General features: G+C 36.8%; 2 protein-coding genes across 2 annotated transcripts in view; one reads left to right on the top strand and one right to left on the bottom strand.

The window, feature by feature from the left end:
- ART3 (ADP-ribosyltransferase 3 (inactive)) overlaps positions 1-26803 on the bottom strand; it is a 136219-nt gene that overhangs the window by 78014 nt on the left and 31402 nt on the right. The window lies entirely within an intron of this gene.
- Positions 3216-5300, top strand: CXCL11 (C-X-C motif chemokine ligand 11). Its single transcript, XM_040480996.1, has 4 exons — positions 3216-3341; positions 3919-4045; positions 4161-4233; positions 4559-5300. Exons 1-4 carry the CDS (start codon positions 3281-3283, stop codon positions 4598-4600), a joined length of 303 nt encoding a protein of 100 aa, XP_040336930.1. The 5' UTR covers positions 3216-3280; the 3' UTR covers positions 4601-5300.

The following is a 26803-nucleotide window of genomic DNA, read 5'->3' on the forward strand; positions in this document are numbered from 1 at the left end:
AGAGTAGGCAGTCAGTTAGACATGAGCTGGAAGCAAAGGCAGTAAATAACAGGTGACACATTAGAAGCCTCAAGGAATTTCTGGGTTCTCTTATTCTATTCCATTGGTCTATGTGTCTGTTTTTGTGCCAATACCATACTGTATTGATGATTACAGATTTGTAATACAGGCTAAATTCTGTGATTGTGATGCCTCTAGCATTGGCTGTCGTTTTCAACATTACTTTGGCTTTTTGGGGTCTTTTGTGGTTCCATAAAAATTTTAGGATTCTTTGTTCTAACTATGAGAAGAATACTGGTGCTATTTTGATTGGGATTGCACTGAATGTGTAGATTGCTTTGGGTAGTATCGACATTTTAACAGTATTTGTTTTTCCAGTCCATGAGCAAGGAATGCTTTTCCATTTCTTTGTGTCTTCTTCAATTTCTTTTATAACCTTTCTATAGTTTTCAGTGTTCAGTTTTCTTTTACCTCTTTGGTTAGGTTTATTCCTAGGTATATTATGGTTCTTGGTGCAATTGTAAATGGAATCAATTCCTTGATATCTTTCTGTTGCTTCATTATTGGTGTATAGAAATGCAACCAATTTCTGTACACTGATTTTATGTCCTGCGACTCTGCCAAATTCATGTATCAGTTCTAGCAGTTTTTTGGTGGAGTCTTTCTGGTTTTCCATGTATAGTATCAACCTTGCCATTTGCAACAATGTGGATGGAAATGGAGGGTATTAATGCTAAGTGAAATAAGTCAGAAAAAGATACCATATGATTTCACTCATGTGTGGTATTTGAGAAACTTAACAGAAAACCATAGGGGAAGGGAAGGAAAAATAAGATACAAACAGAGAGGGAGGGAAAACCATAAGAGACTCTTAAATACAGAGAACTGAAGGTTTATGAGGGTGGAGGGTTGGGGGTGGGGAAAATAGGTGATGGGCATTGAGGAGGGCACTTGTTGGGATGAGCACTGGGTGTTGTATGTAAGTGGTGAATCCAGTAGATCTACTCCTGAAGCCAAGACTAATGGAATGAAAACAAAATAGTTTTTATTATCAGATATTATATACCACCTTACTAAAAACCACTAAACTGTATACTTTAAAAAGGTAAATTTTGGTAGATCTAAATTATATCTCAATAAAAATTAGACTGTGAAAATAATAAAGATTAAATTTAAAAATTTTTAGTTTTTAAAAGAATTTTGTATGTGGAATATATGTAAATAAGTATGTGATTTCAGGATAAAATGTAAATGATAATTCTCAAAAAGAAGCTCAATAATAAAAAATAATCACCTGAAAACACTAAACTATCTACATATCCCAGATTACGTAACAAAATTAGGCTATATTCTCATCTTACAAAAGGAGGAACTACAAGCTACTATTTACAGTTGATGTAAATAGAAAAGGTAACAAATTTTAAAGATTACTAGCAAAATGTAAAACAATGTATTCTTTTCAAGTCACGTAAGAAAAATGTTAAAGAAAAGAAATTTAAATGAGAAAGCAATCTGTGAATGCAAACCGCTGTCGTGCCTATGGAAAAAATAAGAGATTCCTCAAAATTTTTAAATAGAACTACCATACGATCCATTAATCACACTACTGGGTATTTAACCGAAGAATACAAAAACACTAATTCAAAAGGATATATGCAACCTTATTTATAATAGTCACAGAAACAGCCCTAGTGTCCATCCAGAGATAAATGGATAAAGGTGATACACACACACACACACACACACACACACACACACACACGAAATATTACTCAGCCATAAAAAAGAATGAAATCTTAATCTTGCCATTTGCAACAACATGGATAGATCTAAAAAGTGTAATACTAAGTGAAATAAGTCACTCAGAGAAGACAAATACCATATGATCTCACTTTTATATGGAATTTACGAAAAACAATGAAAAAAAAGACACAAACCAAAAAACCGACCCTTAACTATAGAGAACAAGCTGACAGTTACCAGAGAGGAGGTGAGTGGGGGGAATGAGTGAAATAGGTGAAGAAGCTTAAGAATTCATCTATCATGAGGAACACTGAGTAAAAGTAAGTAATTTTTTAATCACTATATTGTACACCAGAAACTAATAGAACACTATTAACTGTACTGTAATTTAGAAAAAAGAAAACAAAAAATAGCAGGAAAGCATTTTTAAAAGTTTACAGACAACCAGTTATCCACTAAATAATTAAATTCACCCATTAAAAGTCCTTTAGGTATGACATTTTAAAGTATCTGCATCTGATCCATTTATTCTTTTTTTAGTATTTATTTTTGAGAGATAGAGAGAGACACACAGAGTGAGCAGGGGAGGGGTAGAGAGGGAAGACACAGAATCGGAAGCAGGCTCCAGGCTCTGAGCTGTCAGCACAGAGCGCAACACAGGGCTCGAACTCACAAGCCGTGAGATCATGACCTGAGCCAAAGCTGGACGCTTAACTGTCTGAGCCACCCAGGCACCCCAGCATATATGACCCATTTAAAACAAAAAGCTCTGGAAAGCTTAAGTGGAAAAGGTAAAGATACATAAGAAAAGATGGTCATTTTTTTTTAATCCACAAGTCCCACAACTTTATACAGTAAATAACAGTGCTAAAATATATATAAAGTAAAAACTGTTAAATGTGCAAAAAGAAATGGATATAAATTCAGAAGTACAGGGACACTTGTTTAAATGTGCAATTACAGTCAGCATAAATATAAATAAGGTTAAATAAATGTCATTTGATGTCAAATAAGGTACCCCTTACAGGTGAGAATCTGGACCTAAAAGCAAAAGTAAAGTGATAAAAAAAAAATGTTCTTTTATACAGTTACGTGAAGAAAGGAGGATGAATAGACTGAAAATAGGAAGACAATCTTCCTGAATGGCAATCAGAATTCATTGTTCGTTGTTAGTTCCATAATGAAATACACTTCTAGGAAATGCTACTTTGAGAAGGCTAGTTCCCATCTGGGTGCCCCTATTCTATATTTATATAGCTCTTTACTCTTTAAAAAGTGCTTTCACATTCCTATTACTTGCAGCACTGTAACATATAGGAAAGGACAGTGATATTTAGAAAATAACAAAACAGAAACTCATGGAAGGAAAAAGCACCATGACTCAAGGAGGGGAATTCCTGTTGCCCTAAGAGGAATGCACGTGTATAAAAATGCCCTACATATGCTGATAAAGAACTGTCTTTCATGTTCAGCATTTCTATTCCCTCCAAGAAGAGTATTAAGGCTGAAGCAGCAGCAACAGCAGTGAAAGACAAACATGAGTGTGAAGGGCATGGTTATAGTCTTGGCTGTGATATTCTGTGCTACAATTGTTCAAGGTATATGGTACTTTTTATTTCTTAACCTATAAATTTCTTTTCTAGTGCTTCAAATGTCTTTTCTTCCATCTTTTCCTAAAAGATTCAGTCAATTTTTATTTAACCTCATACATTAGAAGTTACTACTGCTTTGACAGAAAATGTTTGAAGTATGTAAGGCACTAGAGATGATTACTGAAACTAGAAATGATATACTTCATGGAATTTTTGATTTGGCTACAATATCTGCCAAGAGCCTTAAGCAATAATCTTAAATGTCTGTTAAGATTTATATGAGGTAATGTTATTAGCTTACTGGAAAAATTCTTGAGCCTAAAAGCAAGAGGCAAATAAGCTTAACCTCCAATAAACCTTCATGTTTCCCTTTATTCTTGAATGGTTTGTTCACAAATTTAAAGAGAAAAATCAACACCTGACTTTAGTTCCTTTCCCAGTGACAGCAGTGTCAAGTGCTATTTGACAAATTGCTATCTTTATCCTTAATGAAAACCCTGCTTATGTTTTTCACCAGGATTATAAACTACAGCGATCTGCTGCAATCAGATGTATTAGTAACCGATGCTATGATCTGTTCTAGGTTTCCCCATGTTCAAAGGGGGACGCTGTCTTTGCATAGGCCCTGGAGTAAAAGCAGTGAAAGTAGCAGATATTGAGAAAGCCACCATAATTTACCCAAGTAACAACTGTAACAAAATAGAAGTGATGTAAGTAATGAACTCGCTAAAGATGACAGTGGTAGAAGCTTTTTTGTTTTGTGTTTTTGTTTTACTTATGTTTTTCCATCCAAAATTTAAGACTGTTTTGGATCTTCCTTAACAGTATCACCTTGAAAGCACATAAAGGACAAAGATGCCTAAATCCCAAATCGAAGCAAGCAAACATTATAATCAAGGTAGGGTACCAGATTACTTCCATTTTATAACTGGTTTTATCCACGACAGATCTTTTGAAAAAACAGACAGCTGCAAATAGGATTCTGCTATGATTTTATGTGAAGCATTTTGATAAGAGGTCTTTGGTTATAACTAGTTTTCCTCTCCTGCCATATATTTTACATGTCACCTCAATCACTTGGAAACAAGAATAGCACAATGTTTTTAAAACTCTCATTTTCTCATTTCAGAAAATTAAAATTTCAGAATATTTTACATGTCGCCTCAATCACTTGGAAACAAGAATAGCACAATGTTTTTAAAACTCTCATTTTCTCATTTCAGAATATTAAAAGAAAGAATTTTTTAAAATATCAAGATGTATGAAGTCCTGGGGCAGAAAGTTTGAAAACCTAGAACAAGTTTAACCGTGACAACTGAAGTGATAAGAATTCCACAAGACGAAAGTGATTTTCTCCTGCCTGTTGCAATGTACATTCATGCATTTCTGCGTGAATGAACCTCAGAGTTCTGATGGTTATAATTATTCTGGGACAATGAAAACATTTCTGTCTCTAGAAGTTATGTCTCTGTACTTGATCTATCTGCCATATTACAACCTTTAGTTACAATGGAGACATAACATTACTGGACTCAAGAAGACCTTATAAGTCAAAAGCATACATGTGTGTAATAAACATTCCCCAAATAGTTTTAATACAAATCCATTTTTTACCCTAAAATAATACAGCACATATATATCTAGGGAAAAAGTTCTTATATATATTTCCATTTTATAAAAGGCTATAATTTATGAAATGTACTATGAAAAACATAAGCTAAGGAAAACTGGTATGAGTGCAAATATTTCATAACTGAATTAGTAGCTTTGGTCTTAATTTGATTTTTTTCAGCAACTTTTCATTGAGATGTTTTAATGCAATAAAGCTGTGTGTGTCTATTGTGTATTTTATCTATTCTTGGAAACTGTAGCAATATTTTGGACACATTTTAAATATACAACACTTTTGTCTACCAAAAAAATGTTGAAAAATAAATATATGCAAATGTCTGGCAATCACCTTTACTTTTTGGGATTCTTTTCTTTTTTAATTTAAATTCCAATTAATTAACATACAGTGTAGTATTAGTTTCAGGTGTAGAATTCTGTGGTTCACACAACACCCGGTGCTCATCACAAGTGCCCTCCTTACTCCCCATCACCTATTTAGCCTCCCGCCCCCCCACCTCCCCTCTGGTAACCATCAGTTTGTTTTCTAGAGTTAAGAGTCTGTTTCTCATTTTGCCTTTTTTTTTCCTCCCAGGTTCATTTGTTTTCTTAAGTTCCACATAAGAGTGAAATCATATGGTACTGGTCTTTCTCTTATGTCACTTAGCATAATACTCTCTAGCTCCATCCATTGCAAATGGCAAGATTTCATTCCTCTGGAGAAATAATTCCATTTCTTCTTTATTCATCAGTCGATGGATTTGGGCTCTTTCCATAATGTGGCATTTCACAAAGTACACTATTCATTCATGATAAAAATCCTCAACAAAGTAGGGTTAGGGGGAACATACCTCAACATACTAAAGGCCATATACAAAAGACTCACAGATAATATCATCCTCAATGGGGAAAGAATGAGAGCTTTTTCTCTATGGCCAGGAACAAGGCAGGGATGTCCACTCTCACCACTGTTATTTAACACAGTACTAGAAATTGTAGCCACAGCAATCAGACAACAACAAGAAAAGGCATCCAAATTAGCAAGGAGGGCAGTCAAACTTTCACTATCTGCAGATGACACGATACCCTACATAGAAAACGAAAGACTCTACCAAAAAACTGCTAGAACTGATACACAAATTCAGTAAAGTCACAGGATACAAAATCAATGTACAGAAATCTGTTGCATTCTTTTTATTTTTTATTTTTTAAAATTTACATCCAAATTAGTTAGCATATAGTGCAACAATGATTTCAGGAGTAGATTCCTTAGTGCCCCTTACCCATTTAGCCCATCCCCTCTCTCACAACCCCTCCAGTAACCCTCTGTTTGTTTTCCATATTTATGAGTCTCTTATGTTTTGTCCCCCTCCCTGTTTTTATATTATTTTTGTTTCCCTTCTCTTATGTTCATCTGTTTTGTCTCTTAAAGTCCACATATGAGTGAAGTCATATGATTTTTGTCCTTCTCTAATTTCACTTAGCATAATTTCACTTAGCATAATACCCTCCAGTTCCATCCACCTAGTTGCAAATGGCAAGATTTCATTCTTTTTGACTGCCAAGTAATACTCCCATTGTATATATATGTATATACACCACATCTTCTTTATCCATTCATCATCCATCGATGGACATTTGGGCTCTTTCCATACTTTGGCTATTGTTGACAGTGCTGCTATAAACATGAGGGTGCATGTGTCCCTTCGAAACAGCACACCTGTATCCCTTGGATAAATACCTAGTAGTGCAACTGCTGGGTTGTAGGGCAGTTCTACTTTTAGTTTTTTGAGGAACCTCCATACTGTCGTTGCATTTCTATACACCAATAATGAAGCAGCGGAAAAAGGAAACAAGGAATCAATCCCATTTACAATTGTGCCAAAATACATAAGATATCTAGGAATAAACCTAACAAAAGAGATAAAAGATCTGTAATCTGGGATTCTTTTTCTTAGAAAAACACCTAACCTACTTTTTTAGTCATGCTTACACCATAAAATTTTGGGATACCTACACAGTTTTACTTTGAAAAGAATCCAAATCAGTTTTTTTCTACCAAAATCCCACAACCCTTCTTAAAACAGAAACAATCTTATGTTTTCCAAAAATTAAAATGCCTTTAAAATTTTTAACTTGTATTTCAAGAAATATACAGTCACCTGGCATCACACAGAATTGTTAAGAACTATATTATAATGGGTAGTTGTGAAAAACAACTGTCTCCTTTTTTTAAAGGGGTCTTCCTAGGTTCAAACCCCTGGAGTCTGGGTTGGAGGCCCAAGAGAAAACCAAACGAAGATCCTTCCAGTAACCAAAGCAAGGTCTTAGCCAGACCACTCTGATCCCAGACTCTGAACTCCAGCTACCACCACAAAGATACTATCAATAGAAAAGTATTTAAAGTGACAGTAGTAGTAGTGTAAATCAGAATAATGGCTTCCTAAGACATATTCCTGTAGCATGACTATGGATAGTCCCTCCTGCAACCTAGTTCCCTTTAGATTTTTGTCTATTTTCCAAGCCTGATTCTTCAGTCTTTCTGTAGATTCTTCAACTAACAATTAAATTTGTTTTCTCCTGAAGCTAAACAGTGTTGGTTTCTCTGCATGTAACTAAAAATCTCAGCTGATACAGCACTTTATATAGACACCTATACATTTGAAAAATGAAAATATTTGTTACAGAATTATCATAATCAGGTATTTGTTAATTTAAAAACAAAGACTTTAATGTATCATTTGTGTATCTTTCCCATTGATATCGAAGAGCCAACCATAAAGAAGATCAGAGAATGGACAGAAAAGTAAATAGCAGAGCAGGGTGCCTGACACCAAACAAGCCCTCTAAATGACTGGCTTTTTTACTGGTGCCCACAAGCAATAATGAGAAGTCAGCTGTTATCCAAGATATTTGTATATAAGTCTCTATAATCTATATCACATATTTACACTATTATATATAATATATATACAGTATAAAGACATAATATATAATATAGATATACAGCATATAGATTTAAATATAGATCATAAACTTATATAAATTTCCATACTGAAATGAGACCTCTGTATCAATTCCCTGGATAGTTTTAAGACTTGGATCTAGGGGTGCCTGGGTGGCTTAGTCGGTTAAGTGTCCAACTTCAGCTCGGGTCATGATCTCTCGGGTCATGATCTCACAGTTTGTGAGTTCAAGCCCCACATCGGGTTCTGAGCCCACTTTAGATCTTCTGTCCCCCTCTATCTCTGCCCCTCCCAACTGGTTCTCTTTCTCAAAACGAATAAACTTAAAGAAAGAAAAAGGAAGCATAATGCATTGACCTTCTACCTATCCACTTTGGTATTACTTCCAACACTTAATAAATTTCTTTTTGAGTATTCTATGCAGACAATCTTCTCTGCAAAATTTTATATCTTCCTCCCCCCCCCACCAATTCTTATGAATTCCTCTTTTTTGTTTAATTTTTCAGGCTAGGACCTACAGCACAATAAAAAAGTGAAAAATGGGCATCTCTGTCTTGTTTTGTAAATTCCCAGTGTTCTTTATAATAGGTAAGACAAGTTAGCTAAATAAGCCCTTTCCTAAGTGTATCTGCTGCATGATTCCAACCCCCAGTTCTAACAGGAGAGTCACACCTTTAGCTGCAGACTAACAGAAACATCTGACAACATAAATAACTTCATCATCCAGAAAGGAAATACTATTTGTTGCACATGGGAGAAAAGCTGAAATCTGGTCAGAGAGCGGCTACATTTGTGAAACGCTGGCTGGTGAAAAACTCATTTAGATTTGTTAAAATACCCTTCTAATCTGCTGTCATCTTTAGAACAGCCTGAAAAGTGGATGGGTTAGGTGTTATAAGGAGTACCTGAGAATAAGAAAATTGTAATGCATACAGATGTAACATTTGTCTAAGATAACAGAGCAAGTGAGAGGCAGATTTATATATTATATATCTAAATGTCTAGCCCATCTCATCATCCCATCAAGTGTGAAGAAAGCAAAACACCATATGGTCTAAAATGCATCTAAACAGAAGTTATTCTCAGCCTTCCCAATCATGGTGATTTTAAGGATCTACTCACCCACTTTGCACTTTGCTCATGCTGGCTATGAATGATGAAACATATAAATAATTTAAAAGTGTGTAACCAGTATTACCAAACATCAGCTAAGAGAATCTTATGGGAGTTCAATCAAAACTATGAAAGGGAAAGCTATGCCCTCCTCTCCCACACTGTCCGAGGAATATTATACATCAAGTGAGGGAATTCCCAAGTCTACAGAAATCACTGAACTCCTGCTCACTTTTTAGGAAATTTCTTCTAAGCACACTGGTTTCTCGGAAAGCATTTTTTTTCTTGGTCTACAACAAATAGGTCAGAGTGCTCTGTTTCTTTTGGCCTGATGCCATAATTAGAGGATTAAAGATCAATCAGCAGCATCTGAAACTGAAACTAAAGACAGAATATTTCCTTAACTCTTGTTTTCTTTAAAAACTGGACTCAGATCAATAAATACAAAGAAAGAGAACATATCCAAAGCTTTGAAAAAACTGGAATATGAATTTAAGGAAAATTGTAATTTAGATTTTTATTCAAATGATTCATGTAGTCTTGGCTGTGGATGTAACAAGAAGAGTTGGCTTGCTATTGTCCCTAAAAGGTTGATTTTTTTTCCCCTAATTTTTCTTCATATTGATAACACAAAGTTTCTCTCCCCTGAGGCAAATCCCCATTCAAAACAAGAATAGAAGGATCCTTTGTTTTGATTCTATGCTCACCAGACAACACTCTGATTGCTAACTCAACTTTCTAGATACCGTGATACTGGAAAAGAGTGACATGGATACCAGACTGAATATTCCCAGTCACTGGGAGATCCTAATAATAAATAAATAAATAAATAAATAAATAAATAAATAAATAAATAAATAGTCTTAGTCTCCTGTAGACTTGGTCAACTGAACTAATTATTTGACAAAATTAATTCTTTACTCTGGATGATTAGAAAAAAAAAATGGGAGTTTCTGGACTGTAAAACTGAGAACTAGGTCCTACAGAATCCTGAAAAAGTGTTACCATTCCCATGAGATTCTACCAACCAGCCTGACTGGTTGGCTGGCTTCCTGCCATTTGTTGTGACATTTCTCTAATTGCATATGCTGCTTTCCCTTCCTGGCCATCTTTCTAAATAAATATAATATTCATGTGAACACTCCTGATCATAAGGAGTACATTCTTCAATGAACCTCCATATTATTTATTGTCTGAATCACTCAATTGGTACTGATAATAGTTTCTTTTATTGATACTGTTTCATAATTTTTGCTCTTTGCAATTAGAATTCAACCATTAACAATAGACACTGGATCGATATATCCCCTGGGATTAGCTTGATTACTAACATAAAGTACACAAACAATGAGAACAAGCACAACTCTCCTCATTATTCCTCCAACACCATCCATGGCCGTATATGTAATGTACGCGGAAGAGTTTGCATTCCTTCATTTACTTAAGAAGCTTTTTAGGAGTATCACCCTTTGTATATTTACCCCCATAGTCCTTGGAATGAAGACTCTGGACTATAGCTAGCTGAGAATATTTGTATTGATTCTACCTACTTGAATCCATACTAACTTCTGGGGAAATTACAGTCTTAAATTAAACTTCGTTCTTCAATCTAGAAAAATCAATAATACCCATGTCCTAATGTAGAGATGTGAGTCAATGGAAATTCTTTTTCAAGACATACAATTCTTATTTATGTTGTTTCTTAAAGTCTGTATATATTCATCCATCTATCCATCTTCTTATCCAGTGTTTACTGAATACCTTCCATATGCCAGGTGATATTCTAAATGGCTAGGGATGCAGTTGTGAATAAGACTGATAAGGTACCTGCTCTTTTGGGCCTTACATTTTATTGTGGAGAAATAGACACTAAACTAATAAAAAACAAACTAACCAAATATCAGATAAAGAGAAATACCAGGCAGAGAATTAAAGTAAGATCATGGCTGCTTTAGATCGTATACTAAGAAAAGGCACTAAAGGGGTATCTGGGTGGCTCAGTCAGTTAAGCTTCCAACTTCAGCTCAGGTCATGATCTCATGGTTAGTGGATTCAAGCCCCCATCAGGCTCTGTACTGACGGCTCAGAGCCTGGAGCCTGCTTTGGATTCTGTGTCTCCCTCTCTCTCTGCCCCCTCCCCTGTTCATGCTCTGCGTGTCTGCCTCTCAAAAATAAATAAATATTTTTTAAAAATTTAAAAAAGAAAAGGCACTAAACTCCAGATGTCAAGAAGGAAATCACCCATGCATAAACAGGAAAAAGCATTCCAGATAAAGAAAACAGCTAATCACTGTGACTGGAGTATAGTAGCTGAGAGAAAACAATAAGGGACAGATCACAGAGAACTCCGTTAAAAAAGTCAGTTACAAAATTCGGTTTAATTCTAAACATAACTAGAAGTTGCCGGAGGGTCATAAGAAGAGGAGTGCCATGTGACTTATGTTTTAAAAATATCCCTCTTGGGGTGCCTGGGTGGCTTAGGCATCTGACTCTTGATTTCAGCTCAGGTCTTGATCTCAGGGTATGAGAAAAAAAATCACTCTGCTCTGTTACAGGAATGAAGAAGAATGAAAGCATACATCTAGAAAAATATTTCTACAAAAATGTTTGTGGTAGCTTTATATATAAGAACTAAAATCTGGAAAGAGATGAGGTGTCCATTGACAAGAGAATCGATAAACCAACTGGTGTATTTGTTCAATGGAATACTATGCCGCAGTAAAGACATACAAAATACTGACTCATGCAACTATGTAGATGAATCTAAAAAATATGCTGAGAGGGTTTGAGGAGGAGTTAAGACGGCAGAGCAGTAGGGGGACCCTATGCTTGCCTCAACTTTTGAACACAGCTAGATAAATATCCAATAATTCCCAACACCCAAGAAATTGAGAAGAATGTTGTGAGAATAAACTGAAGAACTAGAGAGAGAAAAGAAGTCACATCGTGGAAGGTAGGAGGTATGGAGATGTGATTCTGGGGATAAAAGAATTGCAGCTACCGTGGAGGGGAAGGAACCTTGATCTCTCTGAGAGAGGAGAGAGAAAGAGAAACAGAAAGCAGCACAAGGGATTGCATAAGAGAAACATTTCCCAAAAACTGTTGACTGGGAAAACTAGAGAGCCTGATTATCCCAAGTTTTAACAAGCAGTGAAGCTCAAAGTCTGAAGTTTTAAAAGTCTGCACCACCACTAGGTAGAGCCTGGCAGGCACAGTAGTGCTCCTGTGGGGAAGGAGGGCAAAGGCCCAGAGCAGACAACGTGATCTGAGGATCCCCTAAGTCACACTGTGAGAGACAGTTTCTCTTCCTGGAGTGCACCTGGGAGAAGTGGCATGGCCTTTCAGGAGACAAAAGAGCTGATGGGCACCAATGTGCGAATTAGCATAGGAACAGAGATACCTGCTGAAAGCACCAAACTTGGTGCCAGCTCTTTAATGTGCTTTACCATCAACCCCAACACCTGTGCAAAAGCTGCTACAGCTTTTCTGGACTAACCAGCACCAGCTGCAGAGTGGTAAGACACTCCCCCCCGAGGATCAGTGCCTGTTCCAACCTGGCCAGGTCCCCAAAATTTGGAGTTCTGAAACCCAGGTGCATGCCTAAGAAAAAAACATGGGACTAGTGTGCCTCCTAACATGCAGATAGCTTGGACACTGGGTGAAGGCAGGGATCTGATGGAAGCTGGGGACACAAAAGGGGAAATTGTTCACTCTTCTATGAAGGGCTTCCTGAACAGCGGTGGGTACAAACTCCCATCTCTGGGGAGGAGAGTGGGCTAATGCCGTTCCCTTCCCAACTCCCCACCCTCCCCACTCCCACCCACTAGCACTGACAGACCTCAGTGAGCAACACAGCATCCCCAAGTGGAGGCTGGAGGCACTTACACCAAGCCCCATCTCCCTGCACCCTGTGCATGCATCTTTATTAGGGCAAGTTGGCCTGAGAACCAGCTCAGCAAACCCCTCCACCAGAAGACCAGCATAAACCCCTTGCACACACAAAGGCTACTGATCATAGAGTGCCGCAAAGCTTCAGCTCTAGGGGAAATAGGATCTAGCCTCTTTTAACAAGCAAACCAAAACACACCTAAGTAAAACTTGCCACACAGTGGACAAGGTCCAAACACTCCCTGTGCAGGCAAGGAGAAACTCTGCAGTGAACTGACCTGAGGGAAAGAACAGCCAAAACACAACAAAAGAGTGCACACTTTGAAACAATTCCGAAACACAAGGCCCTAGACAGTATAGATCTTTTTCTTAATATGGCCGTTACTCTCAGGAGAATGAAATATACTAGGCTTTCCTAATACACAAAAAAACAGTGACACAGACAAAATGCCAAAATGGATGAATTCACCCCAAAAGAAAGACGAGGAAGAGCTCTAAGTCAGGGATCTAACCAAAATAGGTAAGTAATATTCCTGAACCAGAATTTAAAACAACAATCAAGGATACTAGATAGACTTGAGAAAGGCATAAAAGACACTAGAGAATCCCTTACTTCGGACATAAAAGAACTAAAAACTAGTCAGGCCAAATAAAAAATGCTATAACAAAGATGCAAAAATGACTAGATATAATGACAATGAAGATAGACAAAGTAGAAGAATAAATTAGTAACAGAACAGATAAAATTATATAAAATATGAACCTGAAAAGAAGAGGAAAGGGCAATTATTGGATCACAAATGCAAACTTAAGGAACTCAGCGACTCCATAAAGTATAATAATATTTGTATCATAAAAGTCTTAAAAGGAGCAAGAGGAGAAGAAGAGCAGAAGGTTTATTTGAGCAAACTAGCTAAAAAACTCCCTATCTGGAGAAGGAAACAGATATCAAATTCCAGGAGGCACAGAGAACTCCCATTAAATTCAACAAAACCCAGCCAATGCCAAGACACACCATAGTAAAAATTTTTAAATATAGAGATAAGAATCCTTAAACAACAAGGGAAAAGAAATCCCTAAACTACAAGGGAAGAAAAATAGGGTTCACAGCATCTCTCGCCACAGAAACCTGGCAGGCCATAACAGAGTGGTATGATATATTCAACCTGTTGAAGGGGAAAAATATGCAGCCATGAATGCTTTATCCAGCAAAGGTGTCATTCAGAATAAAAGGAGAGATAAAGAGTTTCACTGGCAGCCAAACAAAAAGGAGACCACTAACCCAGCCCTGCAAGAAATATTAAAGGGGACATGTTGAGTGGGAAAGACCAAAAGCAACAAAGACTAGGGGGTGGGGGGAAACAGAAAAAAATCTCTAGAAACAGCAACTTTAGAAATAACACAATGGCACTAAATTCTTATCTAGCCATAATTACTCTGAATGTAAATGGACTAACTGCTCCAAACCAAAGAAAAAGGGTATCAGAATGGATAAGGAAACAAGACCTAACTATAAGCTGCTTACAGAAGACTCATTTAAAAATTTTTTTTTAATTTTTATTTTTGAGAGAGAGACCAAGTGCAAGCAGGGGAGGGACAGAGAGAGAGAGGAAGACACAGAACCCAAAGCAGGCTCCAGGCTCTGAGCTGTCAGCACAAAGCCCAACACGGGTCTTGAACCCATGAACCCCAATATCATGACCTGAGCCAAAGTTGGACACTTAATTGACTGAGCCACAAGGCTCCCCAGAAGCCTCAATTTAGCCCTACAGAACCTGCAGATCTAAAATGAGGGAATGGAGAATCATCTATCATGCCAATGGACAACAAAGGAAAGCTGGAGTTGCCATACTTCTATCAAAAAAACTAGATTTTAAGCCAAAGACTGTAACAAGAGATGAAGGGTACTATATCATAATTAAGGGTATATCCAACAAGATCTAACAATTGTAAACATTTATGCCCCCAACTTGAAAACACCCAAATATATAAATCAATAAATAACAAATATAAAAAAACTCATTGATAATTATAATAATAATAGGGGGCTTTAACACCCCACTTAAGAAATGGACAAACAATCTAAGCAGACAATCAACAAAGAAACAATGGCTTTGAGTGACACACCAGACCAGATGGACTTAACACACACATTCAGAATATTTCATCCTAAAGCAGCAGAATACATATTCTTCTCAAGTGCACATGGAACAGAATAGATCACATACTGGGACACAAATCAACCCTCAACAAGTATAAAAAGACTAAGATCATATCATGCATACTTTCAGACCACAATGCTATGAAACTTAAAGTCAAGCACAAGAAAAAATATGGAAAGGCCACCAATACATGGAGGTTAAAGAACATCCTACTAAAGAATGAATGGGTTAACCAAGGAATTAAAAAAGAAATTAAAATTTACATGGACGCAAATGAAAATGAAAACAGGACAGTCCAAAACATTTGGGATACAGCAAAGGTGGTACTAAGAGGGAAGTATATAGCAATATGGGTCTACCTCAAAAATGAAGAAAACTCTCAAATATACACTCTAACCTTATACCTAAAGGACCTAAAAAAAGAACAGAAAATACATCCTAAGCCCAAGAGAAGAGAAATAATAAAGATCAGAGAAAAAATAAATGATACAGAAACAAAACAAAAACAAAACCAGTAGAACAGCTAAACGAAAATAAGAGCTACTTCTTTAAAAGAATAAGTAAAATTAATAAACCTTTAGCCAGACTTACCAAAAAGAAAAGAGAAAGGACCCAAATAAAAGTACAAATGAAAGACTAAAGATCACAACCAATACCAGAGAAACACAAACCATTGTGAGATCATATAAACCATTATGAAAAACTATATGCTAACAAATTGGGCAATCTGGAAGAAATGGATAAATTCTAAGGAACATACAAACTACCAAAACTGAAACAGGAATAGACAATTTGAACAGACCCATTACCAACAAAGAAATTGAATCAGTAATCAAAAATCTCCCAACAAACAAAAGTCCAGGACCAGATGGCTTCCCAGGGGAATTCTACCAGACATTTAGAGAAGAGTGAATACCTATTCTTATCAAACTGTTCCAAAAAATGCAAATGGAAGGAAAACTTCCAAACTCATTCTACAAGGCCAGCATTACCTTGATTCCAAAACCAAAGACCCCACTAAAAAGGAGAATTGCAGGCCAATATCCCTGATGAACATGGATGCAAATATTCTCAGCAAGATATCAGCAAATCAAGTCCAATAGTACATTAAAAGAATCATTCACCAATATCAAGTGAGATTTATTCCTGGGCTGCAAGGGTGATCTAATATTTACAAATCAATCAACGTGATACACCACATTAATAAAAGAAACAGTAAGAACTATTTGATCCTCTCACTAGATGCAAAAAAGAATTTGACAAAAGACAGCATCCATTTGATAAAAGCCCTCAACAAAATAGAAATAGAGGGAACATACCTCAAGATCATAAAAGCCACATAGGAAAGACCCACAAATAATATCCTCAATGGGGAAAAAATGAGAGCTTTTCCTCTAGTCAGAAACAAGACAGGAATATCCACGGAGAGGGCTAGGCTGGGAGTCCTAGCCTCAGCAATGAGACAACATAAAGAAATAAAAGACACCCAAAATGGCAAATAAGAAATCAAACTTTCACTATTCACAGACTATGTGATAACTCTACATAGAAAATCCAAAAGACTCCACCAAAAAATTGCTAGAACTGATATGCAATGCGAGTTCAGCAAAGTCTCATGATATAAAATGAAAATACAGAAATCTGTTACATTTCTGTACACCAACAATAAAGCAGCAAGAAGAGAAATCAAGTGCCCAAAAATCCATAAGGTATCTAGGAATAAACCTAACAAAAGAGGCAAAAGATATGCATTCTGAAAACTATAGAACACTTATGAAAGAAACTGAAGACGACCCAAATAAATGGAAAAACATTCCATGCTCATGAACTGGAAGAAAAAATATTGTTAAAATGTCTATAATACCCAAAGCAAACTATGTATTTAATGTAATTCCTACCAAAATACCACTATCATGTTTCACAGAGCTAGAACAATTCTATAATTTGGGATCTTCAGAATCACAGAAGATCCCAAATAGCCAAAGAAATCTTGAAAAAGCAAAGCAAAGCTGGAGGCATCACAATTCTGGACTTCAAGCTATATTATAAAGGCTATGATCATTAAGATACCATAGTATTGCCAATGAAACTGGATCAGTGGAGGAGAATAAAAAAACCAGAAATGGATCCACAACTATAGGCCAACTAATCTTTGACAAACCAAGAAAGAATACCCAATGGGAAAAAAAAAAAATGTCTCTTCAACAAATGGTGTTGGGAAAACTGAACATGCAGAATGAAGATGGACACTTTTCCTACACTGTACACAAAAATAAACTCAAACTACATGAAAGGCCTAAATGTGACCCAAGAAACCATCAAAATCTTAGATAACACAGGAAGTAACTCGTATGACCTCGGCTGCAGCAACTCCTTACTAGACATGTCTCTGGAGGCACAGAAAACAAAAGCAAAAATGAACTACTGTGATTTCATCAAGATAAAAGGCTTCTGTACAGTGAAAGAAACAATCAAAAAAACTAAAAGAATATCTACAAAATGGAAGATATTTGCAAATGACATATCAGATAAAAGGTTAGTATCCAAAATTAATGGATACTTAATGAAGTATCTTACTTAATGAAGTATCTTATGAATACTTAAATGAAGAACTTATCAAACTCAACACCCCAAAAATAAAAAATCTGGTCAAGTAATGGGCATAATACAGGAACATTTTTCCAAAGAAGACATCCAGCTGGCTAACAGACACATGAAAAGATGCTCAACATCACTCATCATTAGGAAAATACACATCAAAACCACAATGACATACCACCTCACACCTGTCAGAATAGCTAAAATTAACAAATAAAACAACAGGTTTTGGAAAGGACATGGTGAAAGGGAACACTCTTAACACTGTTTGTGGAAATGCAAACTGGTGCAGCTACTCTGGAAAACAGTATGGAGGTTCCTCAAAAGGTTAAAAATAGAGGTGCCTCGATGACTCGGTTGAGCATCCAACTCTTGATTTTGGCTCAGGTCATGATCCCAGGGTTGTGGGATCAAGCCTTGCATCATGCCATGTTCAGCATGGAGCCTGTTTGAGGCTCCCCCTCCCCCCTGCTCCTCTCCCTTGCTCACATCCTCTCTCTAAAGAAAAAAAAATTAAAAATACAACTACCCTATGACCCAGCAATTGCACTACACTACTAGGTATTTACCCAAAGGATACAAAAATACTGACTCTGAGGGGCACATGCACCCTGATTTGTACAGCAGCATTATCAACAATAGATGAATTATGGAAAGAGCCAAATGTCCACCAACTGCTAAGTGGATAAAGAACAAGCAGTATATACATACAATGGAATATTACTCAGCCATCAAAAAAAATGAAATCTTGGGGCACCTGGATGGCTCAGTCAGTTGAGCCACCAACTCTTGATTTTGGCTCAGTTCATGGTCCCACAGTTATGAGACTGAGCCCTGTGTCAGGCTTTACACTGAATGCAGAGCCTGCTTAAGATTCTCCCTCTCTCCTTCTGCCCTTCTCCCCTGCCTGCTCTCCGTCGCTCAAAAATTTAAAAAAAAAAAAAAAGAAAGAAATCTTGCTTTTTGCAACAACACAGAGCTGGAGTGTATTATGCTGAGTGAAATAAGTCAGGCAGAGAAAAACAAATACCATAATTTCACTCATATGTGTAATTTAAGAAACAATACAGATAAACACAGGGTAAGGGAAAAAAGAGAAAGAAAAGCAAACTGTAAGAGACTCTTACCTATAGAGAACTGAGGACTGATGAAGGGATGTGGGTGGGCGATGGGCTACATGGGTGATGGGTATTAAGGTGGGCACTTGTAATGAGCTGAGTTTATATGTAAGTGATGAATTACTAAATTCTATCCATGGAACCAATTGTACCCTCTATGTTAACTAGAGGGTAACTAACTAGAATTTAAAATTAGAATTTAATTAAAACTAGAATTAAGTTAAAATGTGAAAAAATAAAATACATAAACATATAAGTAAATATTAAAAATATGCTGAGAAAAAGCCTTGAACCAAAGAATACATACTAAAATTGTTCTGTTTATATGAAGTTCTAGAAGAGACAAACAAACCTATATTTAAGAAATTCAAAAGTGTGCTCGCTTCGGCAGCACATATACTAAAAAATTCAAAAGAGTAGTGGTGTCAAGAGTAGAGGAGATGGGGTGAGGACTGACTGGCAGGTAGCGTGAAGGAACTTTCTGGAGTGGTGGTGATGTTCTATAACTTGATAGGGGTTTGGATAATGTGGATATACAAGTGTGTGTAATTCTAAGATTGATTTAATGGTACACTTAAGATCAGAACTTTTCAACATACATGAATTTTACCTCAAAAAGGAACCATAAGGGGCACCTAGGTGGCTCAGTCACTTATGTGCCTGGCTTCAGCTCAGGTCATGATCTCTCAGTTCATGAGTTCAAGCCCCACATCAGGCTTTGTGCTGACAGCTCCGAGCCTGGAGCCTGCTTTGGATTCTGTGTCCCCGTCTCTCTCTCTGCCCCTCCCCTGCTTGTATTCTCTTTCTCTCAAAAAAAAAAATAAACATTTTAAAAAAAGAACTATAAAACCTAACTATTGAAAGCACTTCTGGGAGGATGAAGTAATGACCTCTGTAAAAGCAAAAACAGCACTGGAAAAAATTGTCAAAACCCTATTTTTCAAAACTCTTGAAATTAACCAACAGTTTGCAGCAGTAGGGAAAATATCTAAGAAACAGCTTGATCTCAGTAAGAACAGAAAATTTTCTGGCACTTTTCACTGTCCTATTCTCATTCCCCTCTCCCAGTAGCTTTGAAAAATAACAGCCTCACAACTATGTATCTCTGAAAAGCTGCCTCAAAGCCAATGGAGAGGGGGAATCAGTTTGGAGCTCTCAAAAAGCCCATCCTAGATGATTATCACTAGTGACTTGGTTAAAAGCTTTCTTAAAACCTCACATGGCTTGTCTTTATTTAACTTGACCCTGGACTCACTTACTGTGAAAAAGTAATTGTTTAACAATTATTAAATGCCTGAAGTAGGTGGGCCTAATAAAAGACTGAAACTTATTTTAAAGGAAAGACTAGGGAATGAGAGGTCTATGGAGGGCTTTGAAAAGCTCCAATATAGTCCTAAGAATCTAGAAGTTCACACACTAGTGCAGGGCTGTGTGCACACTCAGAAGAAACCTGAAATGGCCCTATCTTTCACCTCAAGCTGACCCTGAGGCTCTGCACAAACTGGAAATGAAGGCTAAAGCAACTGTAGACAGCCTCTCAGAGCCCTGAAGGCATAACCCAACACATACACAGAGCCCTTGTTAAAGGCTGGGAGATTTATTGGTTCAAGGCATTTAAAGAAATCTTAGTCCAAGAGTGCCTGGTTGGTTCAGTTCGTTAAGTGTCCGACACTTGATTTCAGCTCAGGTCATGATCTCACAGTTCGTGGGATCGAGCCCCACGATGGGCTCCACACTGACAGCATTGAGCCTGTTTGGGATTTTCTCTCCCTGCTCTCTGCCCCTCACCTACTTGCATGTGCTCTCTCTCTCTCAAAATAAATAAGTAAACATTAAAAAAAAAAAAAAGAAATCTTAGCCCAATCATTAGCTCACAACTAAGCTAACTAAACAAAGATGTCAGTGGCTATACACAATAAATGATAAAGACATTACAGAATTAGTTCAGGAAAATCACTAAAGAAACAGCAGCAACAACAACAGCAAATCCCCAGGAGGGGAGAAACCAGATTTCCCAAGTTACTACATTATTTAAGATATCCAGTTTTAACAACAACAACAACAACAAATACAAAGAAACATGCAAAGAAAGAGGAAAGTATGACTCATACACACTTAGAGAGCATTCAATAGAAACCATTCCAGAAAAAGCCCAGGGACTTCTTCACTGGACCTACTAGACAAAGACTTTAAGCCAGCTATTATAAACATGTTCAAAGAACTAAAGGAAGCCCATGTCTGAAGAATTAAAAGAAAGAATGAGAACACCACCTTACTGAATAAAGAGTACAGTAAAAAATTATAAAAAAGAATCTCCAGCTTTAAAAAGTATAATAACCGATGTAAGAAATTCACTAGAAAGGTGCAACAGATAATTTAAACTTGCAAAAGAAAAAAATCAGCAAACCTGAAGACAAGGTAACTGAAATTTTCAGAAAAAAAAAAGAATAAAGAAAAATGGACAGAGACTCAGAGATGAACATAACACCATAAAGCGTACCACCATATACATAATAGGAGGAAAGAGAAAGAAGTGGCAGAAGGAATATCTGAAGAAATAATAGCCAAGATATTCCAAAATTTGATGAAAACATTAACCTGAGTATCTGAGAAACTCAACAAACTCCAGAGATCTACAACTAAAATATTATAGTCAAACTGTCAAAATTCAAAGACTGAATCTTTAAAGCAGCAAGAGAAAAGTGCTTTATCATGCACAAGGGAGCCTCAGTAAGACTAACAAATAGGGGTTTCTGGGTGGCTCAGCTGGTTGAGTGTCCAACTCTTGATTTCAGCTCAGGTCATGATCTCACAGTTTGTGACTTTGAGGCCCACACTGGGCTCTGCACTGACAGTGTGGAGCCTAATTGGGATTCTCTCTCTCCCCCTCCCTCTCTGCCCGTCCCCTGCTTGCACACACACTCTCTCTCAAAATAAATTAATTAATTAATTTTAAAAAAAGATTAATGGGGCGCCTGGGTGGCGCAGTCGGTTAAGCATCCGACTTCAGCCAGGTCACGATCTCGCGGTCCGTAAGTTCGAGCCCCGCATCGGGCTCTGGGCTGGTGGCTCGGAGCCTGGAGCCTGTTTCCGATTCTGTGTCTCCCTCTCTCTCTGCCCCTCCCCCGTTCATGCTCTGTCTCTCTGTGTCCGAAAAATAAATAAAAACGTGGAAAAAAAAATTTAAAAAAAAATAAAAAAAGATTAATAACTAAGGTCTCATCAGAAACTATGAAAATGTCACATTCCTGCCCTCTGGCTTTTAAAGTATTGAAAGAAAAATACTATCACCAAGAATTATCCTGCAAAACAATATCTCAAAATGAAAGAGATGACTGTTGTACAACTCTGTGAATATACTTAAAAACCTTTGAACTATATACTTTAAATGAGTTAATCACACATTTTCTTTATTGAAATCAAATAATGAACTAAAAATATCTGTGTAACACAAAAGGTAGCAGTAATAGGAGAAAAGAGAAGTAAAAAAGACAAGACATAGAGGAAGAAAATAGCAAAATGTCAGATGTAAAGCCTACCTTATTATTAATTACATTAAATGTAAATGGACTAAACACTCCAATCAGAAGTCAGACATTGGCAGAATGGATTTTTAAAGAAACCTGATCCAACTGTACACTTTTTAGACAATACATAATTTAGATTCAAAGACAAAATAGTTTAAAGAACAGAAAAACATCATGCTAATAGTAACCAAAAGAGAGCTGAGTAGCTACACTAATAGACGAGACAAAAAGTGTTAGAGATAAAGAATGACATTTTGTAACGATTTAACAAGCTGCAATGGTTAAGAATAATATCAAGAACTTTTGTAAGGGATCTAGATTTCTGGTAAAACAAAAACAAAAACAATCAGGGGTGCCTGGGTGGCTCAGTTTATTAAGCATCCGACTTTGGCTCAGGTCATGATCTCACAGCTCATGGGTCCAAGCTCTGCATTGGGCTCTGTGCTGACAGCTCAGAGCCTGGAGCCTGCTTTGGATTCTGGGTCTCCATTTCTCTCTGTCCCTCCCCCCTCTCCCCACCCTCAAAAATAAATTAACATTTAAAAAAAATTTTTAAAAAGGAAAAGCAGAACAAAACAGGAGGCATCACAATCCCAGATTTCCAAAGTGGTATTACAAAGCTGCAGTAATCAAAACAGTATAGTACTAGCACAAAAACAGACGGATGGATCAAAAGAACAGAATAGAAAACCCAAAAAATAAACACACAAATATATGGTCAATTCATCTTCAACAAAGGAGGAAAGACTATGCAATGGAAAAAAGACTGTTTCTTCAACAAATGGTGCTGGGAAAACTGGACAGCCAAATGCAAAGAATGAAACTAGACCACTTTCTTATACCACATTAAAAAAATCCTCAAAACAGATTAAGGACCTAAATATGAGATGTAAAACCATAAAAATCCTTAAGAGAACACAGGCAGTAATTTCTGGCATTGGCTATAGCAGCATTTTTCTAGATGCATCTCCTGAGGCAAGGGAAATAAAAGAAAAATAAACCATTGGGATATCAAAATAAAAAGCTTCTGCATAATGAAGGAAATAATCAACAAAGCTAAAAAACAACCTACTAAATGAGAGTATGTATTTGAAAATGTCACATGTGATAAAGGTTAATATCCAAAACACCTAATGAACTGATACAACTCAACAAACAAAACACAAATACTCTGATTAAAATGGGCAGAAGACATGAATAGACATTTCTCCAAAGAAGACATACAAATGGCCAACAGACACATGAAAAGACACTCAACATCATTCATCAGGGAAATGCGAATCAAAACTACAATGAGATATCACCTCATAACTGTCAGAATGGCTAAAAACAAAAACACAAGTGTTGGTGAGGATATGGAGAAAAAGGAACCCTCATGCACTACTGGTAGGAATGCAAAGTGGTACAGCCACTGTGGAAAACAATATGGAGATTCCTCAAGAAATTAAGAAGAGAACTACCCTGAGATTCAGGCCCCCTAAGATTTAGGGGGTGCGTGGGTAGCTCAGTCAGCTGAGTGTCTGACTCCCGACTTACGCCTGGGTCATGGCATCAGGCCCGACATTGGGCTTGGTGCTGAGCATGGAGTCTGCTTGGGATTCTCTCTCTCCCTCTGCCCCTCTCCCCTGCCTGTGTGCTCTCTCTCAAAAAAAATTTAAAAATTAAAATGAATTTAAAAAAAAAAGAATTATCCTAGGATTCAGCGATCATGCTACTGGGTATTTACCCAAAAAATACAAAAACACTAATTCAAAGGGATACATGGCACTCCTGTGTTTACCACAGCATTATTTACAATAGTCAAATTATGAAAGCAGGCCAAGTATCAACCAATAAATGAATGGATAAAGAAAATGTTGGGGGTGTGTATGTGTGTGCATGTGTGTGTGTGTGTGTGTGTGTGTGTGTGTACACCCATTTCCACTATTTCCAATAATATGGATGGAACTAGAGAGTATAATGCTAAGCAAAATAAGTCAGAGAAAGACAAATAGTGTACAATTTCACTTGTATGTGGAATTTAAGAAATAAAACAAACTAGCATAGGAAAAAAGACAAATTAAGAAACAGACTCAGCTATAGAGAACAAACTCATGGTTACCAGAGGAGAGGTGGGTAGGGAGATGGGTGAAATAGGTGATAGGGATTACAGAGTATATTAATCACGATGAGCACTGAGTAATATATAGAACTGTTGAATTACCATATTGTACTGAAATATAACACTATGATAACTATACAGGAATTAAAATTAAAAACTTTAAAAAATTAAGTGAATAAAAGTACTTTGAAGTATATACACACTATCTAATTGTTTACTAGCTAACATTCATGTGTATCTGTATGTTTACATGAATAACCTATATGTACAATACCATCTCTCAGTTTAATATTAAATCCAGTCTAAGATCCATCTTAAACTTTTTCTCTGAGTGTTCAATTACTGAGGCACCCAAAGTAACTACAAAGATGGCTTTAGCCATTTAGAGAAAACGGAAATCAGAAATCAAAATCGAGAACAATACTCTCTGTAAAGAGGTAGCATAACAGAGCTGTTAAGAACATGGACTTTAGAGTTAGAATTACTGGGTTAAATGAGTCATTATTTAAATAATAACTGAGTCAATAATCATAAAGCACTTCAAACATAGCCTGACCCACAGTTTTTGCTATGTAATGTTTATTTAACTAAATAAAAAATATTAAATAAAAAATATTTTCTCATTAATAAGAGATACTTGGTCGACTTCATATGTAATGTGCCTCAAACTCTTTACTTTTGCTAAACAGAGAGCATCTTATCTGAGAACTTAGATCCTAACAAAAGTGAAATTATCACCACATACTTTTTTGTTTGTTTGATGTTGGAACTGTTCAAAGCCTCTTCCATTCATGTCAGACATTTCTCTGAAAATTTTGGCATTTTTACTCACAGTCTAATTTTTAATTCTGCACAAACATCTATGGGAGGTCCCCTTCTGTCCCTGTCTCTCATAAGCCTCTCCCTCCTCATCAGACGAAAGTCTCTTTGCTGGGTGAAAGTCTTCTGGGTTCTATCAGTTCCTGCCTCATTTCTCTCCCTTTTGTCTTTCCAGTTTCCCACAAATCCCCTGACTTACTGACTGGAAAGCTTATCCCTGGAACAGACTGACCTGGGATTCGGCACTCCAGCAATCTTGGCCTGCCTCAAGCAACTCAGACACAGTTCTGATGACGAAATTCCTACATTTGAGGTTCCAAGTTTTACGTGTGCCCAGTTTGCAGATATAGGCTTTATCTTGGTGTCTATGCCAAGTTTTAAACCTGTATGTACCAGCTAAACTAGTTTAATCCTAGGATGGAAGTTTTGCCTTTCCCTGGCTTATCTAAAGATTGTTGTAGCTTAGCTGACTATGAAAAGACCTCCCCAGATATTTCCCTAGATTCCAAGTATTCACCTAAACAGATTTCCCACTGCAGTGTAATGCCTGTATTTTGAACAGCATTTCATCTTGGATCCCCTGTTGCCAATCACTTGCAAAGAACTTAATCAGACTGTTCTATCAGTTGGGTACTGAACTTCCACTGTTAGGCCCAACATGTTACATTATATGGGTATCATCTGCCTCCTACTGATGTTGTCTGCTATGAATAATCTGCCAAGTGCTACCGAATACTAAGAAACCAGTTTTTGCCCCTATTTGCCCAGTTAAAATTATGCTAACTTGTTATTACTGCTACTAATTGAATACCTTTTTTCCCCTTTGCTTTGCATTTGACAATGTCTTAGAGCTGTATCAATGTCAAGTCAACCTGTTTCCATCCTGTTCTCCCACCAAGGTCTCTCTATTCATGAACCCTTTTACAAGTTTTCTTCAAAAAGGAAATCCTTTGGTTTTTTGCAATAACCTTATTACAGCTATTAATCATTTTCCTATGCCAGTCTAGATGTTGTCTTATAATGTTTCATTCAGGGACTTTCCTGTAATACACAAAAACTGTTTACTAACACTAACAAAAATCAGACTCTGTTTACTAACAGTAATCAGATATCCAAATGAGTAATGTTTTCTGTCAAAATAGTTACATGTTGGAGACTATTCACTTATTCTAATGATGTTACAAGTGTTCAAAACATGTCTGGAGTTAATTTTTTTTTTTTAACATTATTTTTGAGAAGACAGAGAGAGAGAGACAGAGCATAAGTGGGGGAGGGGCAGAGAAAGAGAGGGAGACACAGAATCTGAAGCAGGCTCCCGGCTCTGAGTTCTCAGCACAGAGACGGGGTTCAAACCCACCGACCATGAGACCATAACCGAGCCAAAGTCAGATGCTTACCCTGTATCTGGAATTCTTTAAAACTTGCCAGTTCCATAACTTTGACCTTGTCCAAGAAGAGAAAACCTATTACTTACAGTATTTGATAAAAAGACAATGCTTGGCTGAACTATTTCCAAAAATTGGATTTACCTACAAAGGATGAAAAATTGCTATTACTGAAGAATTTTT

This window comes from Herpailurus yagouaroundi, unplaced genomic scaffold (assembly GCF_014898765.1).
Source record: "Herpailurus yagouaroundi ecotype Mexico unplaced genomic scaffold, PumYag 28, whole genome shotgun sequence".
Lineage (NCBI taxonomy): Eukaryota > Metazoa > Chordata > Mammalia > Carnivora > Felidae > Herpailurus > Herpailurus yagouaroundi.

Excerpts from the sequence above, each read along its gene's own strand:
- CXCL11 (XM_040480996.1), top strand. The coding sequence starts at position 3,281 with ATGAGTGTGAAGGGCATGGTTATAGTCTTGGCTGTGATATTCTGTGCT. Across the intron at positions 3,342-3,918 it reads CTGTGCTACAATTGTTCAAG|GTTTCCCCATGTTCAAAGGG; the intron begins GTATATGGTACT and ends GATCTGTTCTAG. Across the intron at positions 4,046-4,160 it reads TGTAACAAAATAGAAGTGAT|TATCACCTTGAAAGCACATA; the intron begins GTAAGTAATGAA and ends CTTCCTTAACAG.